General features: G+C 38.6%; 1 protein-coding gene across 3 annotated transcripts in view; it reads left to right on the top strand.

Annotated features, from left to right (window-relative positions):
• The window catches only part of Cep350 (centrosomal protein 350), a 157,697-nt gene that overhangs the window by 79,669 nt on the left and 57,447 nt on the right, over positions 1-20,581 (top strand). For all 3 annotated transcript variants that reach the window (XM_031385383.1, XM_031385392.1, XM_031385375.1), the window contains 8 exons: positions 2,338-2,540; positions 3,108-3,271; positions 5,707-5,817; positions 6,192-6,332; positions 6,728-6,864; positions 10,636-10,761; positions 16,174-16,337; positions 19,997-20,193. In XM_031385383.1, the coding sequence (XP_031241243.1) occupies positions 2,338-2,540; positions 3,108-3,271; positions 5,707-5,817; positions 6,192-6,332; positions 6,728-6,864; positions 10,636-10,761; positions 16,174-16,337; positions 19,997-20,193 (1,243 nt within the window). The remainder of the gene's footprint in view (positions 1-2,337; positions 2,541-3,107; positions 3,272-5,706; positions 5,818-6,191; positions 6,333-6,727; positions 6,865-10,635; positions 10,762-16,173; positions 16,338-19,996; positions 20,194-20,581) is intronic.

Genomic DNA, 20,581 nt, shown 5'->3' with positions numbered 1-20,581 from the left:
ACAACTTTTATAATACTTATTTTTATTGTTATAATATTTTATAAATTTTAAGGAATAAGACAAAAAAGTTATTGTAGGTATTGAAGGGGGGGTCTCTGGGGAGGAGTTGGGGTACAGAAGGGAAAGAAGAATGTGATTTAAGTCTGTTTACTTAATATATGTTTTTAAAGTTTAACAAATTCAGATAAATTGAAATCATGTAACTTTTCTCATCATAATGCAATAAAAGTTAAAAAAAAAAAATGAAATCTAAGACAGCTTAATAAATACCCCATACTGGACTCTGTAGCTTGCTCTTCATCTGTGGAGATTCACGATGGTGAGTGTAATTTGAACCTTGTTAAGGAGGGAATATAATAATAATAATAATAAAAAACCTTTTTAAATGTATTTCAGAGCAGTGAGAACTTACCTTTTTGAAATGGTGGTCTAAGTGATTCTTCTCTGCAAAACAAATAGAAATTTATCTTGTAAATCCATATAGTGAATTATAGAGTCCTTTATTTTGTTTAATGTGGTAGAATTCAAAATAAAAATTCATTTAAGGGGCTATAAATCAAATTGACTATAGTCTCCTATGCATTATTTTGCTTCCATGGCTCAGTTATGCTCAACTGTTGTTATTAAATATTATGTGAAAAATTGTAGAAATAAATGACTTCTTTCTATAACGTAATAAATATTATGAGTAATTACATAGGATCCAGGCCTCTGTTCCCTCTTCCAGCTCTTTGAGCAGTATTTGAGTTTAATCAAACTTTCTTTTGTTTAATAATGGATTCTAATCATAGGGTAGTAATGATGCTAATTTGTATACACTAAAAACACTTTATAAAGTGCTTCCTTTAAGGGAAAGGTTAAAAAAAAGAGGTGGGGGAGAATGGAAAAGATTGTATGCTGAAGTTATGTAGAAAAGAACTACTGTGAGAAATGCTTTATTCCTGAAATTATGGGGATGGTAAAAGACTGTCATAGTCGTTTTACTGTAGTGCTTCAGACTGTAAAGTTCACAGCCACCCTGTGTGGCAAGTAGCAAGTTACAGTGAAGAAGTTAGGTTGGTGAGATGGTGAATAAGAGTACTCGGTGCTCTTCCAGAGGACCCAGCCATGGTTCTTAGCACCCATATTATTCGAGTTCTTGGGAATTCGATGCCCGCTTTTGGTCACCTTAGGCTCCTGTACCAGGTCCATACACTTAGGTACACACACATACACATAAATATTTTTTAATATATAGGGAAGGAATTAAACATGTATGTGTATAAACAGTGTGGTTTCAGGTATCTATTGTGTGTGGAGGGGCGCTACTGTTACATTCTCTTAAGTCCTCTGTTAGAGATCTTGGTAAGCCAGTAAATGCTTTCCCAACACTACTTTTATTCAGATATTCAAGGTAGGCATAATTTTTGCCTTTGAAACCCATCACATTTTTTTCAGAAGCTAAAATAAAACCTACTTTAGTATATTAAAAAATGTCTTAATTGCACCAGCTATGGTGGTCCACACCTTTGATCCCAGTGCTCAGGAGACAGAGGCAGGTGGATTTCTGTGAGTTCCAGGTCACCCTGGTCTACAAATTGAGTTATAGGATAGCCAAGGCTACACTTGAAAAAACAAAACAAAACAAAAAGTATTAATTGTACTAAATACTTTGTAGACAAACTCTTTATTTATTCATCAAACAGATATCCAAAACAAGTAAATATGAATGAGATGTATTTTGTGTTGTGTTAAATACCTTAAGCGTTGTTACAATGAGTTATGTGAAGTTATTTAAGAAAAGCTCAGACAGTGTTATAGTATTAATAAATTTAGTATGTATAGGTAAACATATATTAAGTATTTGGAGATGACAATATGAAAATAACTTTTTGCTATGACCTTTAGTTTAACAGAGAAAATAAAGAGTCATGGCTTTAAAGAAATTTAAACACAAAATGATATTTTACTTGAGACACATGTTTTAATATTTGTTTCTAAAGTTTTTATATATAGTTATATTTTTATTAGTGTATAATGGCTGTCTTAGGGTTTGCTTCATAATGGAATGAATAAACTGTGGTTTATGGGACTTGTTCAGTGCTAGTTTAATCAATAAGCTGCTTCACTATTTCATTTAATGCTGTTTACCTAGCTTGTTCAATGCTGCGTATCTAGCAACTAGAGAAGTGTTCATGTGATACAATCAAGCAGTGACTGTTGAGTGAATGATTGCCTTCATCATAATTAGCATTGGTAAAGCTAATTCATGTTGGTAAAGAAAATAGGTTTGTTATTCTTACTCTTTAGCTGCTTCTTGGAGTAGTTTCTCTAATGTCTTTATGCAAAAACTTCTAGTGGCTCATCAGACAAGGGAAGATCTCAGAAGACTCCAACTTCCCCACTATCTCCAAGTTCACAGAAATTGTTACAGTTTGACCTTCCTGGGACTTCTTTAGAAAGGTCTAAGTCCTCACTCATAGTACCTCCAACTACAACTGGATTTAAGCCCACTGCAGCTTTTACTGATGTGAATAAAACAGAGATGAATTCCACACCAGGTAAATAGATTCATGCAGGTAAAAGTTTGAAGGTAAAGGGTCATGTATAGGTCAACTAGTGGAGTCCAGGCCTAGCCCGGGTTTACCAGACACCACATAAATCACATGCGGAATGCACACACCTCAACCTAGGCCACCGAGTGAGTTAGAAGGTCAGCCTGGGGTACATGAACCATATGTCAAAAGAGAGATAGAAACTAAAGAGAAAAACAGCAAACTGAATGATAGAAAATGTTACTTCAAGTTTATATGATTACTCTTTGAAGTATTAAACAAAAACTGTATAGAAATTAAATATTCAAAAGCATAAGTTCAACAGTGTTCATATTTTTCCATGTTTCCAGCATTAGTTAAAACTCATCCCTCAAATACTATATCCCATCTGTAGGCATGTAACATGTATATATACATGCCCATAAGAGAAGAAAAGAAGTAATTATTAAAATATATTAGTAAGTCACTGTCTTTAGTACAAAGAAAAGGTAGATTTGTCACATGCTCATAAAGTGAGAGCTGGTGGTGGTGTTTTGTGTGAGCCTTTTGGTTTAATGATGCCTCTGTTCCCAGGTTCTCAGCGTTTCTCTCCTGCTGGCCTTCAGCATCGCATGGCTGCAGAACTCAGTTACCTGAGTGCCCTTGAGGAGTCAGTGCGCCAGCTGTCTGATGTGGAAAGAGTTCGGGGCATCGCCCTCGCTCAGCAGGAGAGTGTATCTCTGGCTCAGATCATAAAGGTATTCATTGAATTCTCATAATTTGTTTTCTGTGGTTTTCTTCTTTCTTTGTGTTTAGAATTACACTTAATGAGTATTGTTTGGTTAAACAAAACAACAAAACAAAACTTTCAAGCTAGGCATTGTGGTGAATATCTGAATACCAGCATTCAGGAGGCAGAGGCAAGAGTATTTCTGTGAGTTCAAGGCCAGCATGGCCAGAGAAATCCTGTCTCAAAAAAAAAAAAAAAAAATTCAAACTTCCAAAGAGAATTAAAAGTAGTCCGTATAGTACCTATAAATAACAAGAGAAAAACTATCACTTGGATTACTAAACAGAAACATGAAGCCTGATTTGGTAGCGCGTGCTTGCAGTCTTATTATTTGGGAAGCTGAGTCAGGAGGATCAGGGATTTAAGGTTAGCTGGGACTCTGCAATCAGACCCTTCCCCCAAGACCAAACTAAACAAACCAGAAAACTTGGCACCCCCAAGAGAATTGAGAGCGCCAGTAGTCACTCTTTCACATACTTTGTTTTCCATGTTTTGTACTCTGTTTTAATGACTGGAAATTAAGGATAACAGTCATCTGTTTTTCTTTCCTGATGGAAATGACTAGGTTTGTCTGGGTGGTGGTTGTTTTTTGGTGGTGGTGATGATTTTTGTTATAGTTGTTCTTTTATTTGTTATTTGTTAATATTTGTTATTATTTTTTTATTAAAATGCATGTGTTTATTGTATATGTATAGTCTCAGGAGAGCAGAGGATAACTCCTGGGGATCACTTCTTCCACCATGTTGGTCTTGGAGATGGACCTCAGCTTGTAGGGCCTAGCAGAAAGCTTCTTTACTTATATGATCTTGCAGCCCCCACTTTGTTTGATTTTTTTATGCTTTATTTGAACTAAACAAATAAACCAGCTAACCATTTCTGAGGTCCAGATGTTTTATAAAACGAGGATAGGGTACACTGTAACTCAGCACATCAGAGGTTAACCAGTGTTCTACTTTGTGGAAGTTTTAGGGCATCATTTTTATTTTATTTTATTTTACTTAGGTATTACATTCAACTAAACAATGCAGATTTTAGGTGTGCAGTTTTTATTAATGTATATTCTTCCACAACAACCATCTAATCAATAGGAAACTTCTCTTGTCCCAGACACTTGACCCATTTCCCATTTTCTGTTAATTCCCAGAGGGGTATTCAGTCTGTTTTTCTCTGGTATGGTTTATTTTTGTCTCTTCCAGAATTTTATATATATTCATGTTTATTTCTAACTCTGTTGTATTTAGTTTATTTTATTCAACATAAATCTAGGATTTATCTATGACATTGTAATTTTGCCTAGTAATAAACTAATGATTAGTAGGTCCTCATTGTCCATGTATTTTCTTATTGGTTGATATACAACATATTTTAATTTTTCTTACTTGAATACCCAGGATTATTTCTTGGGTCATGTATAAAAGCACCTGTAACTTAGTGAAAATTCTCATTGTTCTCTAAAATGATTTAACATTGAGCATTTGGCCTCACTGCAGTAGAAAGACCATGCTCACCATGGATTTGGAATAAGCATTGAGTCTGTCAGTCCTTAACAAAGTAGACGTCAGTCCCTTTTTATGATTCACAGGCCATATTGAAAACATCTAGGGACTTTGTGCTGTCATTGTAACTATAACACTATTGTTACTTAGTTCGGGTACCCAGGAATTCTGACCTCCCTTTATAATATGAAACAGTTACATGCACTCATGCATGCCCAGATATACACAGATTTCTTTTCCAGGCTACATTATAATTTTGGAAATCTCAAATCTGTTCCTGGCATTATATAATTTCATGTATAGTTTAACCACCTATAGAGAACCATGCTATTTATTTAGTACCATTCCAGAAGAGATAGAACATATATATACTTGGAATTAACACAGTATGGAATGATGGTGTCAGAAAGGCCCTTTTTAAAAAACAAACAAACAAAAAAAACTAAAAGGAGGCCTTTAGGGAGGCAACATTTTAGATGAAATTGCTCCTTCAGAGGCAATCAAAATGATGAGAAATAAGGCATTAATTTTAGTTTCACATATACAACTAGTAAAAATCAAAGAGTTATATGGTATAATTTTTGCTTTCTAGCTACCTGCTGGTGAACAGTAAGATGTTTGATCACTTTAGAGTTTCCTACCTTTCCTTTAGGTTCTGTTGTTTGGCATCTATCATTTACACGAGAAACAACATTGTGAGTCTAGTATGGTGGTTCACGTTTGCAGTCCTAGCTCTATAGGAAATTGAGACAGATGGCCTGTTAGTTGAGGGCCAGCGTGGTCCATAAAGGACTCATTGAAGAGAAAAGGAGAGAAGATAAGGAGCAAAGGAATGTGTTTACTGGAGCGACTGTGTCAAGACATTTTAAATGCCGAAGAATTAATATGTGATCATTTTAATTGAAAGGCACAGCAGCAACGTCACGAAAGAGATTTGGCTTTATTGAAGCTAAAAGCTGAACAAGAGGCTTTGGAGTGTCAGAGACAGTTAGAAGGAACCCGGAACAAAGCAGCTCAGGTAATTTGTTTTGTGACAGATGTTGGTTTATTAAACCTAAAACTTATATTTAAAAAGTTCACTGAAGAACACATTAAGTGTGTAACTATAAAGAAGAAAGGTGGTAGATAATGTTTTGTACTTTATATGTGGTAATTTCATGACATTTGAGTTATATAGCAACCCTTTGAAATAAGTAGTCAAGACTCAGTCGCAGTTGAGAGAAACGGCAACCAAAGTACATAGTAGTTAATCACCCACAGACCCATCAACTATGAAATACAGGTTATAGTCAAGTGTATTTTTCACCAAGTATTTGCTCCATGAAACTAATTTGTAAGTTAAAATTAAGTTACATGGAAGGAAGACTAAATCCTAAGCATTTTTATTTATAGGTCCATGCAGAATCATTACAGCAGGTGGTTAAATCACAAAGAGAAGTGACAGAAGTTCTTCAGGAAGCAACTTGTAAAATAGCAGCTCAGCAATCAGAGACTGCGCGCCTGACCACAGATGCAGCTCGGCAGATCTGTGAGGTGAGGGCCGCTGGAGCCTTTCGCTCTTCTTCTGAGTCATCCTGAACAACTAAGAACTTGTTGGTAATGGGTGTCTAACACCTACAGGATGCATACTTTGACAGGACTCTGAGCAGAGCCCCACTAAGATCACATTATTCATTTACTTTTTATGGAGGGAAAGGCAGGTGAGTTTGAGTGTTGAAGTGAGACATAACTTGAAGAAAATGTTTGTCTCCTGCTGCTATGTGGGTCTCAGAGATCAAACTCGGGTCTTCAAGCTTGGCAGCCTTTGTGTGAAGAGCCATCTTGTGAGCTCCAGTTCAATGATCTTTACAGGGCATTGTGTTCCTTTTCAGCTCTCCTGTAACTACCTTTTAAAGTCTACTTTTGCTATTTGGTGTGTTCACATTTAGATGGCAGAACTAACTCGAACACACCTCGCAGATGCCATCACAACTTCTGGAGTTCCCCTAGCAACACTCTACGACCACCAGCGGCAGCATTTTCCAGATTTCATGAAACAACTGAGGACCAAAGCTGAAACAGATAGGTGAGTATGTAACAAGCCATTCAAAATATGTAACAAGGCACCTTTTTGTCCTATGCACCATTTAGGGTATAGAGAAAACAATTATGGATATACAGTCCAATGGGAAGAGGAACTTTTGTCAAATACTCAGTTAAGTGAATGAAAACTTTATAAACTTAGGTTAAGTGTTATAAAAGAAAGTGTTTCAGAGGTATGTGATACTGGAAGTCAAATAGCAGAAGGCCAGAGATCAAGGTGTTAGAGACTTGTAATGGGATAGAGTAGGTAAGGAGTAGGTGATATATAGGAGGCAAAGAGTCAGAGTAAAAAGGAACACAACAGACAACACCCAGAGGAAGCTCCACTCCAAGGTGCTCTAACACGCTTAGGATCAGAGGTGAGAGTACACAACATCTGTCCCAACACCGGGAGTAACTGGGACCAGCGGGACCAGGTACACAGGAATTCTGCCAGCCCAGTGGCTCAGTTTTCTTCCGGTCTGCCTGGGCTGGTGCACTGAACAACCTTGGGCACAAACTCTGCAGCCAGTCCCACAACACCCAGAAGAAGCTCCACTCCCAGGCACTCTAACACGCCCAGGATCACAGGATCACAGAATCACAGGATCACAGAGACAGCTTGACTCTGAGGAGTTCTGACACAACCAGGATCACAGGAAAGACAGGCTTCAGTCAGATTTAGCAAGGGCAGGTAGCACTAGAGTTAACCAGATGGCAGGAGGCAAGCGTAAGAATATAAGCAACACAAACCAAGGTTACTTGGCATCATCAGAACCCAATACTCCCACCATAGCAAGTCCTGGACACACTTTCACACTGGAAAAACAAGATTCAGATATAAAAATCACTTCTCATGATGATGATACAGGACTTTAAGAAAGACATATGTAGCACCCTCAAAGAAATACAGGAGAACACAGGTAAACAGCTAGAAGCCCTTCAAGAAGAAACACAAAAATCCCTTAAAGAACTACAGGAAAACACAGTCAAACAGGTGAAGGAAATGAGCAAAACCATCCAGAATCTAAAAATGGAAATAGAAACAATAAAGAAATCAGAAAGAGAGACAACCCTGGAGATAGAAAACCTAGGAAAGAAATCAGGAGTTATAGATGCAAGCATCACCAACAGAATACAAGAGATAGAAGAGAGAATCTCAGGGGCAGAAGACACCATGGAAAACATTGACACAACAGTCAAAGAAAATGCAAAAAGCAAAAAGCTCCTAACCCAGAACATCCAGGAAATCCAGGACGCAATGAGAAGACCAAACCTAAGGATAATAGGTATAGAAGAGAGTGAAGACTCCCAAGGTAATGGGCCAGTAAATATCTTCAACAAAAGTATATAAGAAAACTTCCCTAACCTAAAGAAAAAGATGTCCATGAACATACAAGAAGCCTACAGAACTCCAAATAGACTGGACCAGAAAAGAAATTCCTCCTGTCACATAATAATAAAAACATCAAATGCACTAAACAAAGAATTTTAAAAGCAGTGAGGGAAAAAGGTCAAGTAACCTATAAAGGCAGGCCTATCAGACTTACATGAGACTTCTCACCAGAGACTATGAAAGCTAGAAGATCCTGGGCAGATGTCATACAGAACCTAAGAGAACACAAATGCCAGCCCAGGCTACTATACCCAGCAAAACTCTCAATTACCATAGATGGAGAAAACAAGATATTCCATGACAAAACAAAATTTACACAATGTCTTTCTACAAATCCAGCCCTACAAAGGATAATAGATGGAAAACATCAACATAAGGAGCAAAACTACACCCTAGAAGAAGCAAGAAAGTAATCTTTCAACAAATCCGCACAACCTAATTGCACCGCTTACAACAAAAACAACAGGAAGTAACAACTACTTTTTCTTAATATCTTAATATGAAAATTAATACTACCAACATATCCTAATCGATTGAAATCCAAAAACATGAAGAATTAGAAATTTGTTGATTGTCATTTAATGGGCTCTCTAATTTGGTAATTGGAGAAATAGGTCCAATATTATACAATCCAAATATACTTTCAGCTTGCTTGTTTGTGACAGTTTCTTGCTGTGTACAACATAATGGTCTTGAGATCTTGCTTCTATCTTAGCTGCTCTATTAGTAGTATTGTTTATTTCATGTTTTTACACTATATTATGGTTTTTAGAGAAGCTTACATATTTTAAAAGTACTTATATACCCAAAAGAAATGTAGACAATTAAATTGGGAGGGGGCTTGTAAGAGAACAACAAAGAGTAAGACTGAATGCTTTGCTTAACATTTGTAACTCTTGTATCAAGTTACCACAGTAAAAGCCAAGATTTTAAGCTCTACTAAATACAAAACAAACAAACAAAAATACTTTATATATTTATGTTCATTTAAGAAAATATTAGTGATATATTATTTTGAAATATATAGTTAATATGTTTGGAATTATTTAAAATTTGTATAGAGAAAAATGTTTGTATTTTCAGTATTGCTGTAGATAATTTTTTTTGTTTATTTGTTTTTTTGTTGTTTTTTCCTAGACAGGGTTTCTCTGTGTAGCCTTGACTGTCCTGGAACTCACTCTGTAGACCAGGTTGGCCTCAAAATCAGAAATCCTCCTGCCTCTGCCTCCCAAGTGCTGGGATTTAAAGGCGTATGCCACCACCGCCTGGCAAATTCAGATAAATTGAAATCATGTAACTTTTCTCATCATGTTGCAAGAGAACTTTAAAAAGTACTTTAATAATTAAATTTAAAATAATAATAAACATTAATTACATTCTAATAAAAAAAAAAGGAACACAACATATTTAAGAGGAATTCTAAACAGAAAAGGCCAGTTTGACTGGAAGAAGAGAGCAAAGAGAAGAGAAAAGTGGTATGGGACAACCAGAGTGAGATCTTGCAGATGTTAGAATTTTGGACTTTACTCTAGAAAAAATGAAAAGTCCTTTAAAAAGTTTTTAAGACAGAGTATTACTTTGTCGCCCTGGCTAGCCAGGAGCTTATTATTTAGACTGGGTTCAAACCCTGCCTCCCCAGTGGAGGGATTAAATAAAGGTGTAAGTCACCTTGCCTAGTCAGTGTGTGTGTGTGTGTGTGTGTGTGTGTGTGTGTGTGTGTGTGTGTTTTCTCTTTGGGGGAGACTTTTTCTCACCATCTCACACTGGCAGACAGTCTGGCCTGGAACCTACTGTGCAGCTCAGCCTGTGCTGTCTAGACCTTGTGGCAATCCTCTGGTTTCTTCCTTCCAAGTGCAGACATTACAAGCAGAAACCAATACTCCAAGCTTTTGGGTTGTTTTTGTTTTGTTTTGTTTGTTTCTGTTGTTGTTTGGGGGGTATTTGTTTGTTTTGGTTTTTTGTTTGTTTGGTTGGTTGTTTTTTTTTTTTTTTTAGAGACAGGGACCCACTCTGTAGATCAGGTCCCAAACTCAGAGGTCTTCCTCTGCCTCCCAAGTTCTGCGCTTAAAGGCATGTGTCACTATCATACACCCTGCTTGCTTTGTGTGTGTGTGTTTTGGGGGGTTGGTGTCCTTAAATAATGTTTTAACTGTCTCTAATTCATAGATTTTTTTTTTAATTGAGAGTAGGAGTGGCTAGTGAGAGTATTCTTTGTATTATATGTCCTTTTCTGTTTGAATTCTAAAATACTTGCTAACACTTGCTTTGTAATTTTTATGCATTCAGGATTTTATGTTCTACTACTGTTTAGCATCATTTAAAGTCCTTGTCCTACTAGAGACCCCGTGTTAAGTCAGGTTTGGTTTGGTTTGTTTTTAGGGTAAGTCATTCTGCTTCAGTCTCCCAGAGTAAAGAAGGCACTGTGGACTCAAAGCGTCAGAAGTACTCCCCAGCCCATGACAGTTATTCTGAGTCTTCAAGATATCGGAGTCACGACTATCGGCGGTGAGGAAGGCTTTCATCAGTACAGTGTGTGAACTTTGATAAATGCTCTAAACGTTGCTTTTTTCTTTTACATTTTATTTCTATAAATTGAATGATGTCTGGCCTTCAAAGTGCCAGTCTTCCTTTTTAAATAGCTAATATATAAAATATTTGTCGGTGTAATAATACAGCTACTATTCCTTGAGAATATAGTAACCTGAACATTGTATAGATTGTTCCTTTTACATGTAATATTTAGAGCAGCCTTTCAAGTCAGATAATAATTCAATTAGATTAGAGAAGGGAACTAAGTCCCCTGGAGACATTAAGACTTCAACCAACGGGCTAGAGAGATGGCTCAGTGCTTCAGAGTGCTTGCGGCACAGTCCTGACTTAGATCCAAGCACTGCATTATGCTCTATACTCTTCTTGCCTGCATGTCTACATACTCACAAAATACTGGTACATACACTTAGACACCGGCTTGTATACACACACACGCACACACACACACACACACACACACACACACACACACACACACACAGTGACACATTAAGGATTTGAGCCTTGATTTATCTGGTTTTAAGCCTGGGTTATTGTACATTTCCACACTGGCATCCTTTTTCTTTTTCATTTTCTCCCCCCTCTCCCACCATTTCCTTTTCTCTTCCTCATGTTTGCCCACCCCCCTTTCCTTCTCCGTTGAGATTGTGGTCTCACAATGTGCTGCTGAGTGGTTATAACTGGGATTACAAGCACTCGCCATCATGGATGACTTTATTCACATCTATTGATGTTACTATGTATACTAATGTTTTGAAGAATACTGAAGAGTTTGTCGTTCATACTGGCACAATATTAATGTCTGTATGTCTCAGTTATGGTTCAGACTTCTGAGTAGATTTCACAGGCTCTTTACAGCATTTCTAGTGGTAGAATAACCATATCATCAAGTATAATACAGCCTCAATTAAAGAGCTGAGAACTCGGACAGTAATAGGTGATAAGCACAACAGGTGTTGATCACTTACGATGTCTGACACTGTGTTTCCATTTTAACTCTAGCTGAGTGCTGCCACCACGGATACTTCATGTAGGCCACTGGGTTACTACAGCGGACTGTTAATAGGTTTCATATTCAGCCCTGTGATAACCAGGGTGATTTTTTTTTTTTTTAAGTTTGCACCCAATGCTGCCATTCACATGTTTGAAAGTTTTACCAGGCCATTCAGATGTCTTTTCTTTTTCCTTTTTTTTTTTTATTAGATATTTTCTTTATTTGTATGTCATACAATATCTCCTTTCCCAGTTTCCGCTCCAAAACAAAAAACAACAAGAACAAATCCCTGTTTGCTACTCCCTCCCCCTGCTCACCACCCCACCCTCTCCTGGTTACTGGCCCTGGCATTCCCCTACACACTGGGGCATAGAACCTTCACATGGCCAATGGCCTATCCTCTCATTGATGACCGATTTGGCCATCCTCTACTATACATATGCTGCTGGAGCCATTAGTCCCACCATGTGTACTCTTCGGTTGGTGGTTTAGACCCTGGGAGTTCTGAGGGTACTAGTTAGTTTGTATTGTTGTTTGTCCTAACGGGCTGCAAACCCTTCAGCTCCTTGGATCCTTTCTCTAGCTGCTTCATTGGGAAACCTGTACTCGGTCCAGTGGATGGCTGTGAGCCTCTACTTCTGTATTAGTCGGGTACTGTCAGAGCCTCTCAGGAGACAGCTATATCAGGCTAGATTGTCCTTTCTTCAGTCTCTGCTCCATAGTTAGTCTCTACAACTCCTTCCATGGGTATTTTGTTCCCCCTTTTAAGAAGGAATGAAGTATCCACATTTTGGTCTTCCTTCTTCTTGAGTTTCTTGTGGTTTGTGGATTGTACTTTGTGTATTCCGATCTTCTGGGCTAATATCCACTTATCAGAGAGTGCATATCATGTGTGTTCTTTTGTGATTGGGTTACCTCACTCAGGATGATATTCTCCAGGTCCATGCATTCCCCCAAGAATTTCATAAATTCATTGTTTTTAATAGCTGAGTAGTACTCCATTGTGTAGATGTACCTCAATTTCTGTATCCATTCCTCTGTTGAGGGACATCTAGGTTGTTTCCAGGTTCTGGCTATTATAAATAAGGCTGCTATGAACATAGTAGATCATGTGTCCTTATTACATGTTTGAGCATCTTCTGGGTATATGCCCAGGAGTGGTATAGCTGGGACCTCTGGTAGTACTATGTCCAGTTTCCGAAGGAACCGCCAAACAACCATCTGCTGTCACCTGAGTTTTTTATCCTAGCCATTCTGACTGGTGTGAGGTGGAACTTCAGGGTTGTTTTGATTTGCATTTCCCTGATGACTAAGGATGTTGAACATTTCTTTAGGTACTTCTCAGCCATTCGGTGTTTGTCAGTTGAGAATTCTTTGTTTAGCTCTGTACCCTATTTTTAATCGGGTTATTTGGTTCTCTGGAGTCTAACTTATTGAGTTCCTTGTATATATTGGATATTAGCCCTCTATCAGATATAGGGTTGATAAAGATCTTTTCCCAATTTGTTGATTACTGTTTTGTTCTATTGACAGCATCTTTTCCCTTACATAAAATTTGCAACTTTATGAGGTCCCATTTGTCAGTTCTTGACCTTAGAGCATAAGCTGTTGGTGTTCTGTTCAGGAAATTTTCCCCTGTGCCTATGTGCTCGAGGCTCTTCCCCACTTTCTTTTCTTTTAGTTTCAGTGTGTCAGGTTTTATGTGGAGGTCCCTGGTCCACTTGGACTTGAGCTTTGTACAAGAAGAAAGGAATGGATTGATTTGCATTTTTCTACATGTTAACCTCCAGTTGAGCCAGCACCATCTGTTGAAAATGCTGTCTTTTTTCCACTGGATGGTTTTAGCTCCTTTGTCAAAGATCAAGTGGCCATAGGTGTGTGGGTTCATTTCTGGGTCTTCAATTCTGTTCCATTGATCTACCTGCCTGTTACTGTACCAATACTATGCAGTTTTTATCACAGTTGCTCTGTAGTATAGCTTAAGGTCCGGGTTGGTGATTCCACCAGAGGTTCCTTTATTGTTGAGAATAGTTTTGGCTCTCCTCGGTTTTTTGTTATTCCAGATGTTTTTGCAAATTGCTCCTTCTAAGTCTGTGAAGAATTGAGTTGGAGTTTTGATGGGGATTGCATTGAATCTGCAGATTGCTTTCGGCAAGGTGGCCATTTTTACTATATTAATCCTGCCATCCACAAGCATGGGAGATCTTTCCGTCTTCTGAGATCTCTTTCAATTTCCTTCTTCAGAGACTTGAAGTTCTTGTTAAACAGATCTTTTCCTTGCTTAGCTAGAGTCACACCAAGGTATTTTATATTATTTGTAACTATTGTGAAGGGGGTTGTTTCCCTAATTTCTTTCACTACCTGTTTATCCTTTGTGTAGAGGAAGGCCACTGATATGCTTGAATTACATTTATTTATTTATTTATTTATTTATTTATTTATTTATTTATTTATCGAGCCAGGGTTTCTCTGTGTAGCCCTGGCTATCCTGAAACTCACTCTGTAGACCAGGCTGGCCTCGAACTCAGAAATCCACCTGTCTCTGCTTCCCAAGTGCTGGGATTAAAGGCGTGCGCCACCACGCTCTGCTTGAGTTAATTTTATATCCAGCTACTTTGCTGAAGTTGTTGATCAGCTTTAGGAGCTATCAGCTTTAGGAGCTCTCTGGTGGAATTTTTGGGGTCACTTAAGTATACTATCATATCATCAGCAAATAGTGATAATTTGACTTCTTCCTTTCTAATTTGTATCCCTTTGCTCTCCTTTTGTTGTCTAATTGCTCTGGCTAGGACTTCAAGTACAATATTGAATAGGTAGAGAGAGAGTGAGCAGCCTTGTCTAGTCCCTGATTTTAGTGGGATTGCTTCAAGTTTCTCTCCATTTAGTTTGATGTTGGCTACTGGTTTGCTGTATATTGCTTTTACTATGTTTAAGAATGGGCCTTCAATTCCTGATCTTTCCAAGACTTATCATGAAGGGATGTTGGATTTTGTCAAATGCTTTCTCAGCATCTAATGAGATTATGATACGGTTTTTTTCTTTGAGTTTGTTTATATAGTGAATTTCATTGATGGATTTCTGAATATTGAACCATTTCTGCATCCCTGAGATGAAGCCTACTTAATCACCAGGATGATTGTTTTGATGTGTTATTGAATTCATTTTGCAAGAATTTTATTGAGTATTTTTGCATCGATATTCATCAGGGAAATTGGTCTGAAGTTTTCTTTCTTTGTTAGGTCTTTGTGTGGTTTAGGTATAAGAGTAATTGTGGCTATTGATATTAATAGATATTAAGGAAAATTAATTGTTGCTTTTTGTTATTTTTGTTGTTAGAATTAGAATTCCATTCATCTGACTATCTTCTTTTAGTTTTGTTGGAAGATTACTTTCTTGCTTTTTCAGGGATGTAGTTCCCCTCCTTGTGTTGGAGTGCACCACCACTGCCTGGCCTGTTTTTTAATTGTAGTCATTCAGGTGGGAACCATATGCACTTGCATCACTCAGATTCACAATAGGTAAAGGCAGAATTTTAAGGTTAGATGAAATTAAACACAAGCGAAATAAATACAGGAAAACTTAGCTGTAAAGGTAGAAAGAAAATTAAGAATAGAATCACAGGATACAAGAAAAAAGAGCAGCCGGGCGGTGGTGGCCATTAATCCCAGCATTTTAATGCCTTTAATCCCGGCACTTGGGAGGCAGAGGCAGGCAGATTTCTGAGTTCGAGACCAGCCTGGTCTACAGAGTCAGTTCCAGGACAGCCAGGGCTACACAGAGAAACCCTTTCTCGAAAAAAAAGAAAAGAAAAGAAAAGAAAAGAAAATCAACTGTGGAGCCTGGTGCCTACATTCCCAATGCTTGGGATTTAGTCAGGAGGATCAGGAGTTTAATGTCACCTTTGGCTATATATCAAGTTTAAGGCCAACATAGGCTGCATAAGACCTTTTCTAAAAGAAAAGAAAAGAAGAAAGGAAACAAAAAGATCAGCATTGCATGGTATTTTTAGAGGAAAAAAGCGTTGTATGAATTTAAAGTGAGAAGTTTAGTTTATCAAGAACAGTTCCAGTAGAACTGGATAAATCACAGTATTAGTGAAAGAAAATGGAAATAGTGAGCAGAAGCCTTCTTTAACCAAAATATGTGACTGTGAAATGAGTAGGGACACGGTCGCCTGTGAATAATGGTTGTCTGTTGTATTTCCAGGGAGAATGACCTCTCCTGATCTGTGTGTTTTATAGTATATCTGTTTGCCTTTAGTTTATGACTTGAGTATAAAGTACAGTTGTTGGCTGAATTGGCTTCCTTTGAAGCTATGAGTTAATTTCTTTCCTGTGTGTTTGTCTCTGTGACATCTGCATACACTGAAGTAGTAGTGGCAGCAGCCGACAAGACAGCCCTTCAGTTCCACCTAGTAAGGAGAATAAGACGACATTCCATGGTGAGAAGATGGAGAGTTCAGTGGACGAACAGCTGCAGACGGCTGCGGACGATTCCTTAGGAAGTGACAGTATTCCATCTCTGCCGGACGAGAAAGGTAACTTTCCTTGTATACATATGCAAAGCTGGAGGAAGAGTGATCCTTGGGATGAGTGGCAAATAAGTCCATTAAACTTACTTATTGAGTCCTTTGCGTTTGTTGTGCTGCTGGAATTTGAACTCAGGGCCTTATGCATGCTAGGCAGTTGCTTATTGAGGAGCTGTACTCTCTGGGCTTGAGGGTTTATCTGGAAAATCGTAGTTAAAAGTGATAGACTTGCACATCTCCCTTAAGAGGTTACTACCGAAGTGTTGTTTCTTTACAGCTTGTAGTAACTTGGAGGAATTATTAAGAAGAAAAGGAACCAAGTATTAAAGCTTTAGAAAATTCTCAGCCAGTCCCTGTTTTTATTATTTTAAAGTTTTTATGTGTGTGAGTGTTTTGCCTGCATGTATGTCTTATGGACCACATGTATGCTTGGTGCTGGCAGAGGTCTCAAGTGGGCATTGGATCCTCTAAAACGGGAATAGATGGTTGTGAGCTGAGACTATGTGGGTGAGAATCAAACTCAGGTTCTCTGGGAAGGAAGCAAGTGTTCGTAACCACCAATCCATGTCTCTAGCCCTACCAGTCTGTATCTTAGAGGGGAGAAGAGAGGAAGAAAGCAAGTGCAGAGATGTAGCTACCAGCAGAAACAATGCCAGTCTAAACTAAAGTAGGCAGGATAAAACAAAACAAGGAGATCAGACTTCTAGAACGGCATGAGATGGCTGGTTAGTGTGTCTGAAGTTGTGTTCTTCAAAGGGGAAAATGATTCCTGGACACTTAGTAGATCAGTAAGGCTGCCACTGTCAGGTCAGGCCAAGTTATCAAGGCTATTCTACCCATCCCAATTCCATCAATTAGAACATTAGCATTGTCCAGACTATTTTTATATTTATTTATAATTGTTATAAAGTTGAATGGTTGAAACAGTCCCAATTACATTAGTGTTTTACATCCCTGGATTTATATGAACAATTCACACATAAATGGAACTAGAAAAACTTTCAATACTTAAGTCCTATTTTTCCACTTGCAATCTCAGTCAGGTATATTTTGACCCTGTGGGGGAAAAATTAATATCCAGAACTACCAATAACAGGAAGAAGAGAGAAGAAACATTTTTTGCGGTTTTCGAGAATGAGATGTTTCCTGGCATGGTAGGTGCTTAAGCATGTTCTCCACATGCCATTCATCTACATTCTAGTTAGCTGTCTTTTGACATAATTGTTCCGTGTTTTTTTCGTGGATGACAAACAGGTTCATGTGGAGTTTGTTGTTGTTGTTGTTGTTTATAGTTGTTGTTCTTGTTTCTCCGAGACAAGGTTTCTCTGTGTAGCCCTGGGTATCCTGGAACTCACTAGACTAGGCTGGCCACCTGCCTCTGCCTCCCGAGTGCTGAGATTAAAGGCATGTGCCACCACCACCCAACCAAGTTCATGTTTTTCAAAAGGATAGCTGTGTAGCTTTCATTTGCCTCTCATGAGTGAGAATTTTCTTATAAGATAAGATCTGGTTTGAAGTCAAAGCAGTGTTTGACTGGATGCCAGAATCTTAAATTCACTGAGCTTCTGATAGATCTCATTGCATAGAGTGGCACCGTTTCTGTCCCACAGCCAGCGGCTTCTCTGATTTTCCAGTCGAGGGCACACTCTTCTGAGTAAATTTTGTAGCCACTTGGCTCTTAGGTGTTTTACCAACAGTCAGTTTGTAGGCAGTTTGCTTTGTGAAATCTAGGTAAATTAAAAATTGGATAGATTTAGAATGTGATAAGAAATTATGCTGGTCTAGAAAAGAGAGGGTAGAAGATTACTTTTCTATGGTTCATAACCTGACTAATCCCAGGAAGTCTGCCAGGTTCCCAGTGACAGGCATGACTTCTGTCTTGCCGAGTGGATTGTAAGCCCAGCTAGACAACTGTGGGCTCCCACCAACACGAGTGCCGCTCATTGCACCTTTATGCATATCTCACCAAGCTGGTCATTGTCATGGTTCACTGGTTTTGGAGCTGGGTAGGGTGGTGTAGTTGCTTCCGTCCATTGGCAGCTTGCACAGTAGTTTTCTGGAACTAGGCCTCTGAAAGAGGCTTTCAAGTTAGATCCAGCTTGAGTCAGTAAAGCTGTGTATCCGAAATGTATTCAGCAGTAAGATAACTTAACTTTTATTTCTTTGCTAAAATGTTAAAATGTTTATAAACTTTTTTTTCCTCTTGTCATTTCTTTTGTGAAGCATCTGGTCATAAACTTTGTATGATAGGGTTTTCCTAGTTGATCTGTAACTGCTCTTTATGAAATATATTAATCTCTTAACATATTTCTTTTTTATTATTTAACTTTTAAAATTCTTTGTGACTTTCACATCAGGCACCCCAATTCCACTCGTCTCCCCATCCCTTCGTACCCACCTTCCACCCTTGTTATCTCCCCACAAAAGGAAAAAAATCTTGTTGTGAAAGCTGTAATGTGTCTCAGTGTGTCCCACAGTATACCCTTGTCCACACTTCTTTACTTGCAAATGTTCATTGCAGTGACTCATTGGTCTGGTTCAAGGCCTCTGGCTTCTGCTACACAATCAATACTGAAACCTCACTGGGACACCTCAGATATCTTGTTGTTGCCCTGTGTCATGGAGATCCTGCAGCTTTGAATCTGCAGGACTGTCCCCTTGACAAGCTCCAGCAATTCATAGATGTTGGGGTGGACCAGCTCTCCTGCACCCATGCCACCAGGGTGAAGTCTACAGCACTTCTGCAGCTAAGTCACCCAGTGCTGCAGCTGGCAAGGGGCAGAGCAGTTCTACTCTTACACCCTCAGGCCAGCTCACCCACACCCACACCACCAGGGCCAGCTCTATTGTGCTGCCCAGGCAAGGTGCAGGGTCTGCTCTCTTGTTCTCACCCTGAACCTCTGCAACCAAGGCCAGCTCTACTGTATTGCCCAGGCAAGGTGCAGGGTCTGCAGTTGGTAAGGAATAAGACCAACTCTTCCACTCTCATGACCTTTGGGCCAGCTCTCCTGCATAACATAGGTGGTGAGGGGCAAGGAAAAGGAAGAGGAGGGCATCTCTCCTTGCCCATGCCATCATAAGACAAACTGGTTTCGAGTTCAGGGTCAGCTCACCTACCTCCTCATCCCCAGAGTCAGCTCTACTGTGCTGCCCAAGTGAAATGCAGAACATCTTGAGTGCTGAAGCAGGAGAGGGGCAGGACCAGCTCTCCTGAGTTCTGTAGCCTGTGAGAAGCAGGATTAGCATATTTCTGATTCTAGCATTTCTAGGTATTTCTAGAGAGTTTTTTCTTTTTTGTAAGATAATTAATTTTTCCTCTTCAATGCTAGGTACATTTATTTTTATAGAATTGCCTCAGTAAGAGACAAAAGGGGTTCTATTTAAAGGCCTACTGAGAAGAATTGTACTGATTAGGTATGGAGCTGGGGATGTGCCTCAGTTGGAATCATGCATGCCTAGCATACAGTAAGACCTGGGTTTGATGCGCAGCACCACATAGCGTAAACTAGATGTGATGGCATACAGGTTGGCACACCCGTGAGCACAGCACTTGGGAGGTAGAGGCAGGAGGATCAGGAGTTAAAGGCTAGCCTGGGCTATGTAGGACCCTGTGTCACACCCTTCCTTCCCCTGTAAAAGAATTATGATAATTCTCTCCATTCTATTAGACTCAACTTCTATTGCAACAGAATACTCCCTGAAATTTGATGAATCTATGACAGAAGATGAAATAGAAGAAAAGTCCTTTCGATCTTTGCTGCCTTCTGAGAGTCATCGTAGGTTTAACATGGAAAAGAAGAGAGGCCATCATGACGATTCTGATGAAGATGCTTCCCCAGACAAGACCACACTGTCTTCTGCCAAGGTATGTCCTTACTCAGGACGCAGATGGCTGCAGTCATAGCTTTTCAAAGGTATGAGAACACATTTATATAAATACCACTTACATAGTTGGCAACTATCAGAAATATTTTTCAAAGATCAGATTTATAGTATACATGTAAAATCTGGCTTGGCTATTCAAATAAAATAGAATATAAACTTACTAGTTATAATAAGACCTTTAAAAATCTCAGCCTGTATTATTTACAGCTTTTTCATTTCATCCATTTAAAATATATATTCTTCTTTCCAAATTGTGTGCTTAAGGAAAAACAGGATTGTTTGTTTGTGTTGGTTTTTTTCTTTTTTTTTTTATTAGATATTTTCTTTATTTAAATGTAATTTTCTCCATTCCTAGTTTCCCCTCCAAA

This window comes from Mastomys coucha, unplaced genomic scaffold (assembly GCF_008632895.1).
Source record: "Mastomys coucha isolate ucsf_1 unplaced genomic scaffold, UCSF_Mcou_1 pScaffold1, whole genome shotgun sequence".
Taxonomy (NCBI): Eukaryota; Metazoa; Chordata; class Mammalia; order Rodentia; family Muridae; genus Mastomys; species Mastomys coucha.
Note: the sequence above shows the minus strand (reverse complement) of the source record. Positions and strands in the feature narration are given on the sequence as shown.